The sequence below is a fragment of the Cherax quadricarinatus genome, chromosome 48 (assembly GCF_038502225.1).
Source record: "Cherax quadricarinatus isolate ZL_2023a chromosome 48, ASM3850222v1, whole genome shotgun sequence".
Taxonomy (NCBI): Eukaryota; Metazoa; Arthropoda; class Malacostraca; order Decapoda; family Parastacidae; genus Cherax; species Cherax quadricarinatus.
Window position 1 is genome coordinate 25,611,516 of NC_091339.1, and position 21,572 is coordinate 25,633,087.

General features: G+C 39.8%; 1 protein-coding gene across 32 annotated transcripts in view; it reads right to left on the reverse strand.

Annotated features, from left to right (window-relative positions):
- LOC128696092 (collagen alpha chain CG42342) overlaps positions 1–21,572 on the reverse strand; it is a 672,233-nt gene that overhangs the window by 40,472 nt on the left and 610,189 nt on the right. For 26 of the 32 annotated variants that reach the window (XM_070094994.1, XM_070094998.1, XM_053787158.2 and 23 more), the window contains 2 exons: positions 18,135–18,188; positions 2,285–2,311 (listed from right to left, as the gene is read on the reverse strand). The exons of 2 other annotated variants lie outside the window; for them this stretch is intronic. In XM_070094994.1, the coding sequence (XP_069951095.1) occupies positions 2,285–2,311; positions 18,135–18,188 (81 nt within the window). The remainder of the gene's footprint in view (positions 1–2,284; positions 2,312–18,134; positions 18,189–21,572) is intronic. 4 more of the 32 variants (XM_070095000.1, XM_070095012.1, XM_070094997.1 and 1 more) reach the window with 1 other exon arrangement.

Sequence of the window (21,572 nt, forward strand, 5' to 3'; positions counted from 1 at the left end):
TCTGTTATTGCAGCAGTATAGCAGTACTGTTATAACTGTGCAAAGCTATTTTCAATTGTTGCCTCTAAAAAAAAAAAAAAAAAAAAAAAAAGGATGTATGTATAACTAGAAAGTGTGGTTACTTCCTAAAGTGAGCAGGGGAGGATAGGTAGGTAATAAATTAATTGAAAAAGATTTAATTAATACATAAGAAATTTTAACTGCATGATCAAAAGGAATAAAATAAAAAGGAAAAAATAAGCAGCAGTTAAGTGAATGGAAAAATTAAAGAAATGTGAGGGAGAAAATACAAATATTAGTTAATGAATCATCACAAGGCACACATGGAGAATAAAAAATTATCACATGTAGGCTATGTTGTGAACTGGCAAAGGTACTAACAATCACTGAAAACATAGGATGTATATCTAACAAGATGGTTGAAAAACACATGCAGAACAGATTTTTTATTGAAATGACATTTCAACAGTTTAACAGACTCAAATCAATACAAAACAATGGACAATAAACACATTTCTCCAAGTATATATTGTGTGCATATGAATCATCCATGAACTGTTTTAGGGAGAAAATGAACACAAATGCATACAATGTCTTAAGTGTGCATGTTCATTTACCTCTATTTGTTGGCATATACTGCCTTCTTACTACTAACTGTGGGAGTGTTTCAAGTTTGTAACTGGAGTATGGGTAAGAATTATGCCAAGCTGAAAATTTCTTATTTTGCTGAATGTTATTTTGTGTGTAGATTAAGGCAGATTCCAGGCATCTGCATTTTATTCAGTTTAGCATAAACATTAGCCATACTATTACCAAAATAGATAGAATTCATTAATGAATCGCATGCACACACAAGGCACAGTAGGCCTCCTGCAGTGCTCTATGGTCACTCATGCCCATGCCATGATCTCACTTCTGACCACTCTTCTCAAACCTGCCTATTTGCCTGTATAAATATGTTTACTGCTCATTGTTTTGCACTGATTTGAAAAACCCTATTACAAAGGCAAAAATACCATCTAAATAAAAGTTCTGTTCTGCATGTGTGTATTACAACTCATGTGAAATGGAACATTTCTCCCACTTAAGATCTATTGTTTTGGGAAGGCAATCTTGCATCTCCCAGTACAAAGCATAGGCATGCAATACCCATTTGTGACCCATGCTTCTTGTCATCACATAATAGTTACAACAGGATTTTCCAACAATTATAGAGAAATCTCACAAATTCAAGGCAAGATCAACTCAAATGCACTATTCACCTTGAGCACAAACCCTAATACAACAATGGCTTTCACTGTTATTGCAAACAAGTGTATTAAACCATTAAGTAAACTAGATATATTATTTCTCATCATTCTAAAGATCTTTCATAACTTACCTATTCCTTTAAATAACATACTACAGGAAAAGTTTCATGATCTATAATTCCCATCTTACTGAATCATATACTGTATTAAAATCATAACCGTACATAAGCTAAATAGAGAATTTAATCAAAATGCCTTAAGGTAACTTCTGTTGTGTCTGCCCAAAGGATAACTTTACCTGCTGACATGTAGAGTGAGACGCATTAAAAGCATAGTAACATAATGAATAAAAAAGGATCAGCAATTCAGCATTTTGCAGATAAGTTGAACATTAAGAGTCAAGAGAATGTCAAGACGAGTTGCCATATATGATCCACGGTTTTTCTTCAAAAATAAAAATAATTAATCTAAGTATACTTATACAATATACACAACTGTAATGAATCCTTACATCTATACTGATAAAATGATATAATGTATGACAAAGAAGCAATCAACATAACCTCAAACTCCAAAGCCATATTTTTAAATTTGTGATCATCTGATGAAGTCTCTTCTGTTAGACAAATATAAATCCTCTGGCAAATAAGAGATCCCAGAATCAAAACTAAAAAGCAATGTTCTCATAAAACTATTCAACATGACTCAATTTAGAACCAATTGCATTTCTTGTTGCAAAAATAAACTATTATTATTACATACAGTACTATTATGTTCATCAAAAGTGCTTATTATTATTATTACTATTATCAAAGTGTTATACAGCACTGCAATCATGAGAAGTGCTAAACCCATAAAAATAAACAAAAAAATGAAGGCTAGAAAGGAAAGTTAATTTGAGGGCAATGAACTGTTCCAAGTACAGTACCATGAAGTACCTATTTAAACATTTGTACAATATGTTTAAATAGGTAAATTAAATATTTATGTTCAAGACACATGCAATGGAGTAAAACATTATCCAACATTAATACCTCAACCCCTGGAATCCCGTCCGTCCCCTAGAAACAAAAAAAAATATAAAGATATTAGTAAAGACAAAATGTGGATATATTTATGGCCGAGTCACATCATGGTTATTCAAGAGAGGCTTTTCATTTTTAGAACAGACTAATTGCTTTCATAAAAAAAATATAGTGTAATAAAATTTAAGTAGTGAATTCCAAAATAAAATATTTTTATATGGAGTAGTGATGACAGAATTTGGGCAGATGAAGAAACCAGAATACTAGGCTTAGGCAATACACGTATTTACAAGATTTCAATATAAATTTTAATAAAAACTAGCAAATATATGAAGATACATTTCACTATAAAGACTTCCAAATATTTCTAAAAAAATCTATAACCATCATCCACTAAAACTACAGCAGACTTGTGACGTGCATCCTTACAAGTTCTTGTTCTCATTAAGCAGTCTATATACTTAGAAGTCCTAAATTCATGTAACATGGTATATTCTGCATCCATTCAATGACTTAGATGAACAATCCACCTAGCTACTACACTGAAGTTTCAGTCATGCTTTGCTCAAACAACCCATTCTTCCTGGCTTATGTGAGTAAAGCTGTGGGCTAATCTATATATGTATCTACCTTTATCTCAATGTGTCTATCTCTGTTTATCTTCATCTCTCACACACACACACACACACACACACACACACACACACACACACACACACACACACACACACTCACACTCACACTCACACTCACACACTCACACACACACTCACACACTCACACACTCACACACACTCACACACTCACACACACTCACACACTCACACACACACTCACACACACTCACACACACTCACACACACTCACACACACTCACACTCACTCACTCACTCACTCACTCACTCTTTCTCACTCTCTCTTTCTCACTCTCACTCTCACACTCTCACTCTCACACTCTCATATTTTCATGCACATTCACTCAAGCATACTCACACTCTCTCTCTCTCTCTCTCTCACCACTATCCTTTTATGATCCTAATTAATTGTAAATTATAAATGCAGAATAAACCCTGTACCTTACAATAATAATCATTCATGGAATGCTAATTATAAGGTTGCACATTAACATGAGAAACTATCTGAATTTTTAAGGCTCAATTTCCAAATGAGGCAGACTTAGGACCACTGTAATGTTCTGTTAATCCACCTCCTCTCATATACCCTCAGAGGTAGTTTTTCGCATATGACTTCTCCCCATAAATTTCTTGTGATACATGCATGGAAGGAAGTGTAGAACATTATTATGTTACTTCCAGATTATCACTTTTGGCTAACCATTCCTCCCTCTTTTTTTGACACCACAGTAAACTTTTACATTCCTACTCAACTATGAATTATAATTACAATTCCTAAGCCTTTCAGTAAAATTCAACATTGCAGTGCTTATTATAAATGCATATTGAAATGAGAAATAGATTGTATTTTGAACAAATATTCAACCCCTAGATGCAGTACTGTAGTATCTTATGTCTGGTATAATGTTATGCCAGAGACTTACAGGGCGAGTAGGCAAAGAATTTACCGAATATAGGTACATGGCCAATGTACACCTTCCATTCTTATCTCCATGTGTTTTCATATTCCTTGCTTTAGTATATATATGTCTAAAGATCTTCACTATTTACATATCACAGTCCAATACCCTAAGTCTATTTTTCTACAAGTTATTGAATTCATGCAATATGCTTTCATGCAAAGTGATTATTTTCAAGAATGTACGAACTGCATTACATGTGAACATACTGTACAGTCATCTGCCTCTTATCCAAACAGCTTGGGATCATGGCTTATTGGATAATTGAAAAATCCAGACATCTGGAGATACAGTAAAATATGTTATGTCCAGTGTTTCAATTAATAGTATCCCTTAGTTCTGGTAATTCCACTAATTAAAAGAAAAAAATTATCTTACATTTCATAAGGAAACATTCTGGTTTCTCAGTTTTCATAGACGAATAACACTTGCGGCAATGTGCGATCACCCTCTTCAATTACTTTCAACAAATGGTGTAAAAATAAAGCGAGTCAACGCGTTTATATCCAAACTGCTTTAACTGTATTCAAATTCATATTCTTGAGAAATGAGAACCAAAGAAAAGTTTGATGTGTGGGAAATTGATTGGGGCCACTTTAAAGTGTCTTAAATCTAATTTGTGTATTAACTTGACATTCACAAATGTAAGTACAGTAGACCCCAGGTTTTTGTAATTAATCCATTCCAGAAAGCTGGCCGAAATCCAAAATGGCCAAAAACCGAAGTAATATTTCCCATAAGAAATAATGTAAATCCAATTAATCCGTTTCAGACACCCAAAAATATTAACAAAAAATACATTTTAAAGAGAATAACTATAGTTTTACATACAGAAAACAATGAAAAATAATATAAATGACTAATTTTAATGATAAATGAACATTATATACCTTTACTGAGGACTCTTGTTAGTGAGTAGTATTTATTTGTGGTCCCAGGCAGACTACATTCCAGTGTACAGTGGACCCCCGCATACCGTACGCATCGCATACCGTACAATCCGCATACCGGACGCTTTGATCGCAAAAATTTGGCCTCGCATACCGCCCAAAATCCCGCTCACCGTCCTTCGTCCGAGACGCGTCCAATGTGCGGCCTGAGCCAGCCTCATATGTTCTGCCGGTGGCATTGTTTACCAGCCAGCCTCCGCGGTAACATCCAAGCATACAATCGGAATATTTCGTATTATTACAGTGTTTTCGGTGCTTTATCTGGAAAATAAGTGACCATGGGCCCCAAGAAAGCTTCTAGTGCCAACCCTACAGCAATAAGGGTGAGAATTCCAATAGAAATGAAGAAAGAGATCATTGATAAGTATGAAAGTGGAGTGCGTGTCTCCGAGCTGGTCAGGTTGTACAAGAAACCCAAATCAACCATCTCTACTATTGTGGGCAACAGAAAGGCAATCAAGGAAGCTGTTCTTGCCAAAGGTTCAACTGTGTTTTCGAAACAGAGATCGCAAGTGATGGAAGATGTTGAGAGACTCTTATTGGTGTGGATAAATGAAAAACAGCTAGCAGGAGATAGCGTCTCTCAAGCGATCATAAGCGAAAAGGCTAGGAAGTTGCATGAGGATTTAATTAAAAAAATGCCTGCAACTAGTGATGATGTGAGTGAATTTAAGGCCAGCAAAGGTTGGTTTGAGAGATTTAAGAAGCGTAGTGGCATACATAGTGTGATAAGGCATGGTGAGGCTGCCAGTTCGGACCACAAAGCAGCTGAAAAATATGTGCAGGAATTCAAGGAGTACATAGAAAGTGAAGGACTGAAACCTGAACAAGTGTTTAATTGTGATGAAACAGGCCTGTTTTGGAAGAAAATGCCAAGCAGGACCTACATTACTCAGGAGGAAAAGGCACTCCCAGGACATAAGCCTATGAAAGACAGGCTTACTTTGTTGATGTGTTCCAATGCTACTGGTGATTGCAAAGTGAAGCCTTTATTAGTGTATCACTCTGAAACTCCCAGACCATTCAGGCAAAAGAATGTCCTCAAGGAGAATTTGTGTGTGCTGTGGAGGGCAAACAGTAAGGCATGGGTCACTAGGGACTTTTTCTATGACTGGTTACACCATGCATTTGCCCCCAATGTGAAAGTTTACCTAACTGAAAAGAAATTAGAACTTAAGTGCCTCCTGGTGTTAGACAATGCCCCTGGTCATCCTACAGACGTGGCAGAGCGACTTTATGGGGACATGAAATTCATTAAGGTGAAGTTTTTGCCTCCTAATACCACTCCTCTCCTGCAGCCCATGGACCAGCAGGTTATTGCAAACTTCAAAAAACTGTACACAAAAGCTCTGTTTGAAAGGTGCTTTGTAGTGACCTCAGAAACTCGACTGACTCTAAGAGACTTTTGGAGAGATCACTTTAATATCCTCAATTGTGTAAACCTTATAGGTAAGGCTTGGGAGGGAGTGACTAAGAAGACCTTGAACTCTGCTTGGAAGAAACTGTGGCCAAAATGTGTAGACAAAAGGGATTTTGAAGGGTTTGAGGCTAACCCTGAGAGGATTATGCCAGTTGAGGAATCCATTGTGGCATTGGGAAAGTCCTTAGGGTTGGAGGTTAGTGGGGATGATGTGGAAGAGTTGGTGGAGGAGGACAATGAAGAACTAACCACTGATGAGCTGATAGATCAACTTCAACAGGAAGAGGCCAGACCTGAGGAAACTGGTTCAGATGAGGGGAGAGAGAAATTGAAGAAGTTGCTTACTACAAAGATTAAGGAAATCTGTGCAAAGTGGCTTGAAGTGCAAACCTTCATGGATGAAAATCATCCTCACACAGCTATTGCAAGCCGTGTTGGCAACCTGTACACTGACAATGTTGTGAAACACTTTAGGGAAGTCATAAAGGAACGAGAGGTACAGGCCACTATGGACAGATATGTTGTGCGAAAGAAGTCCAGTGACTCTGAAGCTGGTCCTAGTGGCATTAAAAGAAGAAGGGAAGTAACTCCAGAAAAGGACTCGACACCTCAAGTCTTAATGGAAGGGGATTCCCCTTCTAAACACTAACACTCTCTCTCCCCTCCTCCCATCCCATCAATCATCACCAGATCTTCAATAAAAGTAAGTGTCATGTAATTGTGCATACCTTTTTCAGTTTGTGTGTATTAAAATTAACATTTCATGTGGTAAAAAAAAATTTTTTTCATACTTTTGGGTGTCTTGCACGGATTAATTTGATTTCCATTATTTCTTATGGGGAAAATTCATTCGCATACCGAACATTTCGCATAACAACCAGCCCTCTTGCACGGATTAAGGTCGCTATGCGGGGGTCCACTGTATATACCTACTGGCTACATACACTGTGGCCTACAGCCATATTACCGTCGACATACCATGTTCACTAAGTTCAATCGTTTCTAACAACTACCTTTAGATGCCATCATAAACAAAGAGAGAAGTAATGAATAGTTCATGCCAAGAATTGTAAACAAAAGCTTATGTATTATTATTATTATAATCAAAAAGAAGCGCTAAGCCACAAGGGCTATACAGCGCTGCAGGGTAGGGAAGGAAGCGAGGGTATTGGATGGCAGAAGGGAGGAGGGATGATCAGTAGGTTACAGAAAACAGCGGGGCAGGGGATAGTACGGGGGTAGGGGGTAGCAAGAGATTGAAGTAGAAAGGGCTGAAGGTATCAGAATTTGTGAAGTAAGTCAGTTGTTGTCAAAAAGTCAATGAGAGAGTCTGGATGAAAGGTGGGTCCATCAGCGAGAAGGGAAGGTAAAGAGAGAGCAGCAGAGCGAAGACGACGACGGAGGTAAATTCTGCGTGCTCGTTGATAAAGTGGGCAGTCCAACAGAATGTGGCTGACTGATAATGGAACTTGGCAATTCTCACAGAGAGGAGCAGGGCGCCTCTCCATGAGATATCCATGAGTAAGATGAGTATGGCCAATGCGAAGATGGGAGAGAGTAGTCTCCCAACCTCGACACTGGTGATAAGAAGACGGCCAGTAACCTATACTCGGTTTAATAGATTGAAGTTTGTTGCTGAGCATAGTAGACCAACGTTGTTGCCAACGGGTGTGAAGTTGGGAAGATATTGCAGCCTAATAGTCCGTAAATGGAATACCTCTACATGAAACTGGTAGGTCATGTACTGCTGACCGCGCAGCAGTGTCTGCCTGTTCATTGCCCTGTACGTCAACATGACCAGGGACCCAACAAAAAACAATATCTTTATGCTTGGTAAAGATGTGGCGTAGCCAAAGTTGGATACGGAGGACTAAGGGGTGAGGTGTATCAAATTTCTGTATAGCCTGTAAAGCACTAAGGGAGTCCGAGACAACCACAAATGATGACACAGGCATAGATGCAATACGGATAAGTGCTGTAAGGATGGCATACAATTCAGCAGTACAAATACTATCCGAAGATAGTAAATGCCCTTGTACGACGCTGTCCGGAAACACTGCTGCGAATCCTACGCCATCAGAAGACTTAGAGCCATCTGTGTACACAGCAATGGCATGAGAATGAGAGTGAAAGTGGTCAAGAAAATGAGAGCGGGAAGCGACCGTAGACAGTTGGGCTTTCGAGCAAGGGAGAGAGAAAGAACAGACTCGAACAGCTGGAACTTCCCAGGGGGGTAGGGAAAAGTGAGATGCTACATGTACATAGAAAGGTGGTAATTGAAGAGAAGACAAGAGCGAATGAAGGCGAAGAGAGAAGGGACGGAGTAAACAGGGGCGGCGAACAAATAAAGAATGTCTACTAATATCAGTGACCATTCCATAAATGGAAGGATTGCGGAGATCATGAGAGCGTACATAGTAGCGAAGGCAATGGGCATCACGGCGATCGGATAAGGATGGAACGTTCGCTTCTGCATAGAGGCTCTCGACAGGGGAAGAGTGAAAAGCACCAAGGCATAAACGTAATCCTTGGTGATGAATGGGGTTAAGGCTAGAGAGAGTAGCAGGAGATGCCGCTGAATAGATCTGGTCACCATAATCAAGTTTCGATAAGATAAGGGTGGAATGTAGAAGGAGGGTTCGACGCTCAGCTCCCCATGAAAGATGAGCAAGGGTTTTAAGGAGGTTCAGCCGGCTGTGGCAAGTTGCCTTCAGAGAGGTAATGTGAGGTTTCCAGGATAACCTACGATCAAAGAGGAGGCCCAGAAACTTGACTGTATCACGTTCTGGGATACGGGAGCCATAGAGGTACAAAGGATGATCGGAGATGACAGAGCGTCTAGTGAAAGTAATTTGGTGGGTTTTAGTGCTGGAAAATTTAAACCCACGTGTGGTGGCCCAATTGGAAACACGGTCGACTGCATGCTGGAGAGAAACTGTAATAAGGTGACAGTCAGCGCCTGCACAGGCAATAGCGAAGTCATCAACATAGAGTGATGACCAAATATTTGATGGAAGACTAGAGGCCAAATCATTAATAGCAAGGAGAAAAAGTGTTGTGCTCAGAACACATCCCTGGGGGACACCTTCAGCTTGGATAAAGTCCGGGGAGAGCACATTATTAACCCGAACACGGAAATGCCTGTCAGTTAAAAAGTTCTTAAGGAAGGATGGTAGATTGCCTCGAAGGCCTAAGGAGTGGGCTTGGGCTAAAATATTATACCTCCAAGTTGTGTCATATGCCTTCTCAAGGTCAAAAAATATGGCAATAACTGAGTGGTTATTCGCAAAGGCATTACGAACATACGTATCCAAGCGTAGTAAGGGGTCTATTGTAGAACGACCCTTACGAAAGCCATATTAACGAGTGGAGAGACTGTTGTGTGTCTCTAAATACCACACTAAACATCTATTTACTAGGCGTTCCATCACTTTGCAAACTGCACTGGTAAGAGCAATGGGACGATAGTGGGAGGTTTCATGTTCGTAGCATACGAATATGAATGTTGTCGGGCCCAGCTGCCGATGATCGGCAAGAGTGTTGCCTCCAGTTCTTGAAGTGTAAAAGGCACATTATACTCTTCTTCTCTGAGAGAAGAAAAGTCCAAGGGTGCTAACTCTCTGGCAGACTTTGAGGAAAGAAATAAGGGGCATAGATGGAGTCCCTGAGAAATACGGACCAGATGAATGCCAATTTCATTGGCAACATCTAGTGGGTTTGCTATATCAACACCGGCAACCCGCAGAACAGGAGCCGGGTCAGGAGAATATTTACCACTCAGTTTTCGTACTTTTTTCTAGACTGCACTCATAGAGGAAGCAGAGGTGATGGTGGAGACATAATCTCACCAGCAAGTGCGTTTAGCGTCACGGATGACACGGCGAGCGATCGCACGCTTCTGCTTAAATTCAAGAAGTCTCTCTGTGGTTCTATTGTACCGGTACCTGCCCCATGCAGCGCGTTTCAAACGTACTGCACGAGCACAAGCAGGAGACCACCAAGGCACACATTTCTGAGAATGCCTGCCCGAAGTTTGGGGTATAGAATGAGAAGCTGCGGTTAAAACGGAGGACGAGAAGAGGTGTAAAAGCTCATCGATGGAGGACGAAGAAGGAACCTCTCTAAAAACAGTTAGGTGTGAGTAAAGGTTCCAATTTGCCTGATCAAATTGCCAGCGTGGGATGCGAAGAGGTGGTGAATATGAAGGGGAAGTAAGAATGATTGGGAAATGATCGCTGTCATGTAAGTCCGGAAGAACAGACCAAGTGAAGTCTAATGCGGCGGAGGAAGAGCAGACTGAGAGATCGATGCAAGAGTGTGTGAGAGTCCGAGGATCAAAATGGGTGCGAGTACCTGTATTTAAAACATGGAGGGGGTGGGTGGCAAGAAAAGTCTCTAACTGAATGCCACGGGAATCACAGTGAGACCCCCCCCCAGAGGAAATGGTGGGCATTAAAATCACCAAGTAACAGAATCGGTGGTGGTAATGACGAAACAAGAAAGGCAATAGCCGGAATAGATAATGCCCAAGAAGGAGAGAGAGATATAAAGAACAGAGCGTATACCACCTATGCAAGTGGATACGGGCTGCTGTGTAATGCAGCGAAGTACGAACAAATAGCTGATGGTACGGAATATCAGTGCATAGAAGAAGGGCACTTTCATTAAAGGTCCCATCAGGAAAAGGATCTGAAGAATACAATAAATTATAGCCTGAGATGGGAGAGATAACAGCAGAGTGTAATTCTGGTTCCTGTAAGCAAACACCAACAGGGGAAAACTGGGAGAGTAACATCTGAAGCTCACCTCGATTACCCCTGAGGCCGCGTATATTCCACTGTAAATAGGCCATGATTGGCAATGATAAAGATACCTGAAATCCGCAGGTAAGGGTTCCTACGGACTAGAGGGGCTAGAAAAGTCCACATGCGGAGGCAGTGGAAAACGTTCAAGCAGCGAAGGAATGGTGCGCTGTGAAGAAAGGAGTTGCGCAGATGGAGTAGAGGAGAGAGAAGGAGCGGAGGGTGGATCAGTGTCCATTGATGGTTTGGTCTCTGCAATATATTCAGAGATTGCTTCAAGTGTTTCAGAATTCAGAGACGTCGTATGGGAGACAATATTGGAAATGGTAGGGGGAGGATGAGTAAAGATTGGAACTGTAATGGACTGTACCAAGGTAGAGGGGGACGGAAGGGTGGAGGGGACAGAAGAGGCAGAAACCTGGGAGGTGGCCGAAGAGGAAGAAACTTGGGAGGGAACAGGGGAGGAAGGTATAGTACGAGGAGGAGGGTGAACCTCTACACTTGTAACAGAGCCAGTGAGAGGGGGAGAACCAGGTACAGAGACAGGGAAGGGAAAATGAGGAGGTGGAAGATGGGTAGGAGGTGTTAACGGACCTTTTTTTGACTTTTGAGAAGTAGAGGGACGATTGGGAGGAGGTGTCATACGAGATCTCGTCGCTACTGAGGCTTGTGAGAGAGAACACGAAGAAGCAAGATCAGACTGAGACGTTGAAGTAGGGACGTCTGAGCCGAGGACAGCAAAAGAATTAGCTACAGGAGTGACTATGGGAGAGGTAACCACAGAGGTGGGTGCAGAAGATGGGATACCAGAAGTGGGGGGACGTTTTGAAACACTGGAATAAAAAACACGAGGTAGTCTCCCTTGGAGGCGGAGATGAGAAACTGCCATGGCATAAGGGAGACCTTCTGCCTCTTTGAGGTAACGGATTTCCCGCTCGTTTAAGTAGACTTGACAATGGCGAGAGTACGAAGGGTGAGCCTCATGACAATTAAGGCAAGAGGGAGGTCGATTGCAAGACATATTAGAATGGTTATCGGCACCACAGACTGGGCATTCGGCGATAGATCTACAATATTTCGCTGGATGGCCAAATCGCCAGCAATTTCTACACTGTTGCAGTGTAGGGATCACCTTTCGAACTTGTAACCGATGTCCTGCTACATAAACTGAGGATGGGAGTTCACGGCTGTCAAAAGTTAAACGAGCCACATTGCTAGGGTATCGTCTCCACCCGCGGGCAGGAAGAATGTACGTGTCTACCTTGAGGATTGGGAGATCTTGGAGTTCCAGCTGTTCAAGAATGTCAGTGCCACATGTCTGGAAATTTTGTTGAACTATGGTATGGGGGCAGAATGATGGTATCACTACAAGAATTCAGGGAATGATGCTTTTCAATAGTTACAGGAACAGTATTGATATGGGAAAGACGAGAAAGCTCATGAGCCTGGGTAGCATTCTGTACGGTGACGATGCGTGTACCGCTCTTAAGAGCATGAAAAGAAATATCTTTACCAACATGGCATAGGAGTGCCTTGCCAATACTGTGGTCAGAAAGATAGGCAGTAGAGGAAGTCGGTCATAAAGTGAAGAATTAGTCCATTGTGCAGTCTGAAACTGAGCGTGGAAAGGTAGTGAAGGACGTGTCGATCTTTTCTGAGAAGAACGAGAAGGTGGAGAAGTATCATCGGCAGGTAATTGTCGTTGTCGTTTAGGCATGGGACCAGAGTTGGTCCAACGTGGAACGGGCCGGCGATTCGAAAATTGCCGCACCGTAGAGGGAGAGGCCGGAAGCATAGTCAGAGGAGAGCGAAGGTCAGATAAATCGAAGGAGTCAGTCGAGGCCTCAGTACCTGAAGCGGGTGAGGAAACAGCACCGGCAAGAGGTACAGAGGCATGAGGAGTGTCCGAAGAGTGGTCCAAAGACGGGGCGAGGTCAGAACGGGGTGCGGTATCAAGAAGGGGCCCGGGGGGTAGCAGGTTCATGGACTAGGGCTGCCATGGTTAGGTTACTTCTTTATTTTTGTTTTTAAGAAAAAAAAAGAAAGAAGAAAAGAAAATAAAAATAAAAAAAGAATAAAAAAAAGGGGGGACCGGGGAGGGATAGTTCCTAGGAGGAATGAAAGGGCCAGAAATCTCCCTCCGCGCCCAAGAGGACCTCAGCACCGCAAGTAGCGCAGATGCAGCATGGAACCCGTGCCATACCCTACCCATCATGCCAGTAAACCGGCAATCCGGGATAGCAACCTCACATCTGCCGAGCTACCTCGGTGGACAAAAGAGAGGGCGGCCGGAAATCCGCCACAAAGCATACCTCCTTCGGCCACCACCCCCGGAATCCGAAAGGTGGCTTCCAGAGATACACCCGTCGCCTGAGAGACACCCAAAGCCACCCTCCGGGATACCGGAGAGGGATCAGGACATCCCCAGGCAATCCAGATTCCACGGCAAACTACACCACCGCCAAGAACCTCAACGGAATGGGATGGACCCCGGTACCCTTTCCCCTACCTAGGAACTAGCGTGCCTGTGGAAAAAAAAAAAAAAAAAAAAAAGGAAGGGCAAAAGGGAGGGGTGGGGAGGAGGAGGAGGAGGAAAGGAAAAAGGGGAGGATGGGGTAGGGAACGGGGGATTGGGGGGTAATTAGGTTCGGTCTGAGAAAGTAGACCGACAGGTCTAATTCCTCAGACCAAGAGCCTCTTCACCACGCCAAGGAGCCCCCCTTGAAGAGGAAAAGCTTATGTAGAGTATTAAGATTAGCTACTGCGCCAAAGCAGATTCATACAGTTTTCTCTAACACTGAACCAGAGAAAACATAATTACCCTCCACCGCATATAAACATTGCATGTTTACATGCTATATAACGTGTTTCTTACATAATTTTGAAGAAAATATCATAGATGGATTAAAGAAAATGTCTATTAACGTGAAATAAGACATTTAATGTGCCCAAGAATGATTATTATTACATACTATTAATATTAATATGACGTTAAGACTAGAGGGACAATGAGTGAACGAGTAACAAAGGCATGTTTATATGGTATGTAATGTGTTTCTTACATAATTTTGAAGAAAATAACATAGATGGATTAATGAAAATGTCTATATTAACGTGAAATAAGACATTTAATGTGCCCAAGAGTGAGTCATGAACGTATGAGTGGCCCATGGATATGTGTCTGGTACCAACGATTTCTGAGCGGATGTACAAAACCCAGGGGAAATTTCACCGAAAAAAAGGGCTTGAAATCCGAATTGTACAATTTCTGCACCGGCCAAAAACCAGGGGTCAACTGTAAAGAGAGATCTGGACATAGGAGATCCAGTGAGCACCCTTTAATCAAAATTCTGTTGCAGTTTTTTCAATTTAGGGGTCAAAAGTCAAACCAAAAGAAAACAGGTTTGGCCACAGCTGGGTTTGCAAACAAGTCACTTTATGAAGTACTATACATAAAGGTGTCAAAATGCTATTCTTCTCTCTACTAAACCATCTAACATATTGCTGAGTCACTATAAAACAAAAAAAAGGAATTATAGTAAATCAGCAAAGTCAAACAAATGCCCAAGAACATTTAAACGATAATAAGAACACACACTACATCATGCAAATTGAAAAATATGTGAAAAACAGAAACAGGCAGTTATGGCCATCTTTCACTTAGGTTAAATATAATGAAGAATTCTTGAAGAGTGATAAGGACATAAGGAAACTGCATGGCATTCCAAGAAAAACAGACAATCATTAACAACCAAAATGAAACAGGAAAAAATGGTATACAGACAAAAGCAGTAATCTTAAAAAGACTAACACAGTAATAATGATAACAATACAGTAGTTTATTTCCACATGACAGTTTTTCACAAACCTGGAGGACATAGAAAGCTCCTGGTTATGCAGATATTTTGGGCAAGTTAAAACCTAATGTAAGACTAACAGAACGTATAAAACATTGCATGTACATGTATACAAAGACATTAAAGATGTACAGAGAGTAAAAATAATTCTAATGAATATAACAAACGGTAGATCTGAAGTGGATCAAAAGTGTAGCATGGAACGTGACAATAAAAGAAATGAATCGACTGAAATTCTAACCAAATAAATTATGTTCTGAGGTACATTTTTAATTACAAGGTGACATTTAATACAATAAAATGAAAACGAGATGTAATGATTATTTTAAGTAATGAAGCTTTTCACCCTGCCTCAGTGGGAAACAGCCGAAATGTAAAAAAGAAATAAAGCTTGGTGTAGTGTATCAAAGAAGTATTACTCACATAAAGAGACCAATACAAAACAGTAATGGGTATTTCCGAGAAGAGATGGGGTAATAATTTGATTACAATGTTTAGGCACACAGTGCCTGCTTGGATTTTGAATTGAATAAGAATGTTACAATTTTTCAGTTCATCTGTTAAGGTACTGAACATCATTGGTCCTTTAATTTACAAGCTTTTCTGCAGATGACCAATCAAACATGAGGGATATCAAAGTGGTATTTATTTCAGGTGTGATGCTCAAGTTTTCTGTTACAATGTTTTGAATGGTAGCACAGTAGTCCCCACATATCTGAGGGAGATACGTTCCAAAACCTACCGTGGATAGTAGCAAACCCTATATACAAGTCGCTTTTCATTTATATACATAACCATGATAAAGTTTAATTAATAAATTACGCACAAAGTCGAGAAATAGCACTTCACAGCTTCTCTTAGGCTTTGAAAAACTGCCCACATCACTACTATTGCACTTTGGGACCATTATTATGCAAAATTAAGGGTTATTTTTGGGCCATGGTAAACCACGGATAACAAAAAGCAGAAACCAAATCTGCAGATATGGGGGATCTACTGTATATTCAAACTGCATTTATATTTAGTAGACTTAAGGATTTGAATAATGGCATAGCATTGCCTTTTGGCAGAGGTTGCGATTGTTCTATGAGCTGCTTTTTGTCGAGTTGTAATTTGATTGGGGTTAGTGGCCAAAGTGGGCCCAAGTGCAGATTCCATGTGTGAGGTGTGGGTGGATGAGGGAAAGACAGTGTATGCATGCTCAAACCTGATTTAGTAGATCTTACTGAATTACCAGATGGGACTGAGTCAGATGCCTCCCTGTTTGCTGATGTAAAACTAATGAGAATAAAAACAGACAAGGATGGGGAAATGCTATAAATGGAGCTGGACAAACTGCAGGATTAGTCAAATAAATATTGGCTTGAATTCGACTCCAGTAAATGCAAGATTATGAAAATAGGAAACAGGGCCAGGTGATTTGACACTGAGTATAGACTCTGGGGATAAAAGCTGCAGATTTCATTCAAAGTAAAAAACCTAGGGGCGAGAACAGTGCCTACCATATTGCCAGAAGCTCGCATCAACCAAATAACCTTTGTAGCCAATGCTCGTCTGGCAAATATAAGAGTACAGTGAAACATATAAGTGAACAGTATTTAGATAAGGCTAAAGAGGTCTTTGTGGCATTTATGGATTTGGAAAAGGCGTATGACAGGGTGGATAGGGGGGCAATGTGGCAGATGTTGCAAGTGTATGGTGTAGGAGGTAGGTTACTGAAAGCAGTGAAGAGTTTTTACGAGGATAGTGAGGCTCAAGTTAGAGTATGTAGGAAAGAGGGAAATTTTTTCCCAGTAAAAGTAGGCCTTAGACAAGGATGTGTGATGTCACCGTGGTTGTTTAATATATTTATAGATGGGGTTGTAAGAGAAGTAAATGCGAGGGTCTTGGCAAGAGGCGTGGAGTTAAAAGATAAAGAATCACACACAAAGTGGGAGTTGTCACAGCTGCTCTTTGCTGATGACACTGTGCTCTTGGGAGATTCTGAAGAGAAGTTGCAGAGATTGGTGGATGAATTTGGTAGGGTGTGCAAAAGAAGAAAATTAAAGGTGAATACAGGAAAGAGTAAGGTTATGAGGATAACAAAAAGATTAGGTGATGAAAGATTGAATATCAGATTGGAGGGAGAGAGTATAGCCTTTGGGAATCACAACAAGGTCATTTCAAGTCCTTTATACAATATATGTAATTTCCATCTGACATATGTAATTTCCACTGACATGGAACACTCACCTGAAAAAAACATGTTAAGAAACTGCAGAAATGGCAAGAGAAACTTTGTTGAGACATTTCATCTGTGGACAGGCTTCTTCAGTCAATACATAGAGATGTATAACAAGTGAGTGGCCAATTCAGTGGGTATGGGATGAATTTCAAGATGGGAGCACTGCAGAAGGCCTACTGGCCCTTCTAATGACTTGTTTATGTATGATGAGTTAGGCTACAGATATAATTAAACTGAAAGCTCCTTGATTCTGTTGGACTGTATTTTGTGGTTAGATAAATGCAGTTTCCAAGCATCTGCATCATGTTTTGTCCATTTCTTTTATGACCAGCTGGGCATCCTTCCAAGACATCACATGTGCAGTCTAGTCCCTACATATCACGCAGGCATTCCTTAGAAATTGCTTTTCCAGCACTTGTCAGTTTTGTACCATTTGTCTCCATTCAAAGTGCAGAGGTATACAAGAAGAGTAGTTCCCGAGCTAAAGGGTATGAACTACAAGAGAAGGCTAACAGAACTGAATCTAACAATAACAGAGAACAGAAAAAGCAGGAAAGACATGATAACATACAAAATACTCAAGAGAAATGATAGGAGAGACAGGGAGAGGCTGTCAGAGATGGAAAACATACTTTGGGTACAGCTGGAAGTTAAAGATACCACAGGGATGTCAGGAAGCATTTCATTAGTCTCAGGGTGGTCAGGAAGTGCAATGATCTCAATGAAGTGGTGGAGGTAGGCTCCATACATAATTTTAAGAGCAGGTATGATATTGCCCAGGAGGCTAGGAAGGCACTCTGGCAAACAGTAAGTCAAGAGGCATGACCTGGCTCCAAGACTAAGTCCTTGAACCGTATATAGGTGAGAAAATATAGGTGAATATTACTAGTAGCTTCTGAGAAATAATGTGATGTTAAGAGCTGGCATTTTAAACACTTCAAGAAGAAGGGACAAACTTCATAAAGATTATAATCAATACTTCCACATTGTAAACAAAGTAATTGCAACTTACAGGTAAGCCGGGGTCACCGCGCTCACCCTTTCTGCCAATTTCACCTCGAGCACCCTGATGAACAAAATGACAAAAATTAAATTATCCCTATATTTCAAACTTTACACATACACACACATGCAAAGTATGTGACTGGATTAGCAATTTTCATATAAAGAAATACACAACAAAAGTAGCCCAGATATGCAACAAATTTAAAGATATAAAAATTACAAAGAGAAGCAGAAAGTATTAAAAATGCTCCCTTACTGGAAGACAGAACAAAAAAGTGTTGATTGGATAATATATGGCAGAGAAAGAAACACGCAAACTGGGAAGAATTTCTGGAATGATCAAGAAGAGATGTCACAAGACTAGCCTTGGAGCTGACAGGAATGAACTGTTAACCCTTTGACTGTCGCGGCCGTATATATACGTTTTACGAGGTGCCGTGTTTGACGTATATATACTACTCATAAATTCTAGCGGCTTCAAATCAAGCAGGAGAAAGCTGGTAGGCCCACATGTGAGAGAATGGGTCTGTGTGGTCAGTGTGCACCATATAAAAAAAATCCTGGAGCACGCAGTACATAATGAGAAAAAAAAACTCCGACCGTTTTTTTTTAATTAAAATGCCGACTTTGTGGTCTATTTTCGTATGGTATTTATAGTTGTATTCTCGTTTTCTTGGTCTCATTTGATAGAATGGAAAACATATTACAGAAATAGAGGTGTTTTTGATTGATTTTACTATAAAAAGAACCTAGAAATGGAGTTCAAAGTAAGGGAAATGTTTGATTTTTGCCAATGTTCAAAAGTAAACAAATGATGCCATTGTCCAATAAATGTCCAACTAGCCATTCTAATATGCAGTCATGAATGGGTTGATGTTATTTATACAGTTATTACAGCATTGCAGTAGTCTGCATAATAGTAAGTCTAATATTTTTTGTTTGAATAAAAATTCAAAATAGAAAGCAAGAGTAATATCAGAGGGGCCTGGAGACGTGACTGATGAACAAAGAAAACGTTATTTTAGAGCCTGGAATGTCTGCATTGTTCATTCTGGACCTTATTTTGAAATTTTCATATTTTTTAGTTTTCGTGAAATTGGCCAAATTGCAAATTTCTGACCACATTATTAGGTAGTTAAAATCAGTAAATGGGCAGTTTCTTGTACTCAATCGATAGAAAAAATGAAGTTCTAAAGAAATAGCTATGAGTTTGGGCGACTGGAACAATGGAATTAGCCGAAAATAGGGCTCAAAGTGGGCGAAATCGCCGATTTGTAAACAGCGCCGAGGTCGCTAACTTCGCGAGAGCATAATTCCGTCAGTTTTCCATCAAATTTCGTTTTTTTGGTGTCATTACAATCGGGAAAAGATTCTCTATCATTTCATAAGAAAAAATAATTTTTTTTTTTTTTTTTAAATTTTGCGACACCAGGAGACACCTCAGGATTGGGGGTTACGACAGTCAAAGGGTTAAAGAAATGTTAAAGAAACTAAACCTTAGAACATTAAGAGTGAAGCATGGAGGATATGATTATATGGAAGATAATCAGAGGCCTCAAGGCAGAGAGAAAAGAGGGGATCAGGGAAATGTTAATTTAAATGAGTCACAAGCATGTTAGAAAGTACTTCTTCAGTCTGAGGGTTGTTAGAAAAGTGTAAAAAGCTAAATGGAAACAGATTTCATTCGGTTTTAAAGATTGGTATAATAAGGCCAATGAGGGTAGGAATGAGGAAAGGAGTAGAACAAGCTTTGTGACAATACGTGTTTTGCTCTGTGTAGAGGGAAATTCTATCACAATAAAAGTACATTCTGTACGTGTGTCTTTTCTTCATTACTGTTGACAGTACTCCTTTGTATCCTTGTCAGGAATAGTAAATGACAGAGTAGCTGAGAAGTGGGGGCTAAAAGTAGCCAAGTACTTACACACGTTTTCTCATTAGAAAAAAAAAAAAATTCAAAGACCTCAAAAAAAAAAAAAAAAAAAAAATCAAGGATTTTCAGCATATTTAAATGGTAATGAGGTTGAGCTAATTATAATGTTGTCTTAGTAAGTTTAGGAGATAACTTAAGACAATACAATGAAGAACAGTGGTAACTAAGATAACACACTGAAGTTAAAGTGCTGGTAAGCATCAGCAGGTCATGCTTATGAAAGCTGCAGAAGAAAATAAAATACAAAAAGAAAGTGTAATATATATAGTTAGATTCCACCCTGCCTCGGTGGAATATGGCCGGTTTGTTGAAAAAAGAAAGAAAGAAGATTGGAAAATGTCAGATGCAGTAAGTAGAGGATTTACAGAAACTTGTTAAGTAGCAGCAGCTCAAGCAGGATAAAAAAAAAAACTGAAAAGGTACAGTGCATAAAGAAATTAATGAACATGAGTGATAGAGGGTAAATAGAGTTAAAATTTTTATAAGAAATATAGTTAAGAAAAAAAAAAAGACTCACAATTATCACAAATAGAGGAGAATTAATGAGAAGATAAAAGATTTGAGGAAAAGAGAGAGAGTGCATAATTTGAACATTTTTTTTTTTTAAGTCAATGGTCATCTCCCATCAAGGCAGGGTGACCCAAAGAAGAAACACATTCACCATCATTCATTCAACTGCCATCTATCTAGGAGTGTGCTGACATCACAAATGGATAATCCTCCAGCTGTAATGTCCTCAACCCTCCTGAGTGCAGGCACTGGCCTTCCCACCTCCAGGACCTAAGTTCTGCTGTATGTACATTAAGCATCAGTCAAGATCTCTACACAGAAAATATTACATCAGAACAGAAATGACAAAAAAGCTATTAGTAATTTTATTTACAATGTACTGGTAGCTAATAGGACTGAAGAAGCCTACAGAACACCATTACAAAAAAAGAACAAACTAATGAAGACTGATAAAAGCAATTTACTGTCCAAATACAGTATCGATATGTAATAATTTTAAGCAAAATATAATAATGTGCAATATTAGATAATGGATTCACAAGCTAAGCCTGACTAAAACAAACCCCTGTCACAATTGTGCTAGATAACTTTTGCTTCGGTCATTTAATAATAATTAATGCCAATCATAAAATAAATAGCCCAAAGATAATACAAGTTCTCTGGTTCACTGCAAATGAGATATGGAACAAGTTTCAGGAGATGGTTGGGTGTAACAACTACTGAAGTTTAAAAATTATTAAAAGACGAGAAATGAAATCAGGACAATGTGAGCATATCTACTCCTGAAACTGCAAACATAATACACAATCATTAAATGTTCATTCAATATGATGTAAATCATTTTAAGAAAAATTCTTTGATTTGGGTTTTCTATAAAGTTTTTGAGAGTAGGAGGCACTGTATGACCCTTGTAGGTTTAGTGCTTCTTTTGATTATGATAATAAGCAAGAGCAGAAGGAAACAACTAAGATAAAACTGACCTAATCCAGAGATCATTGAACT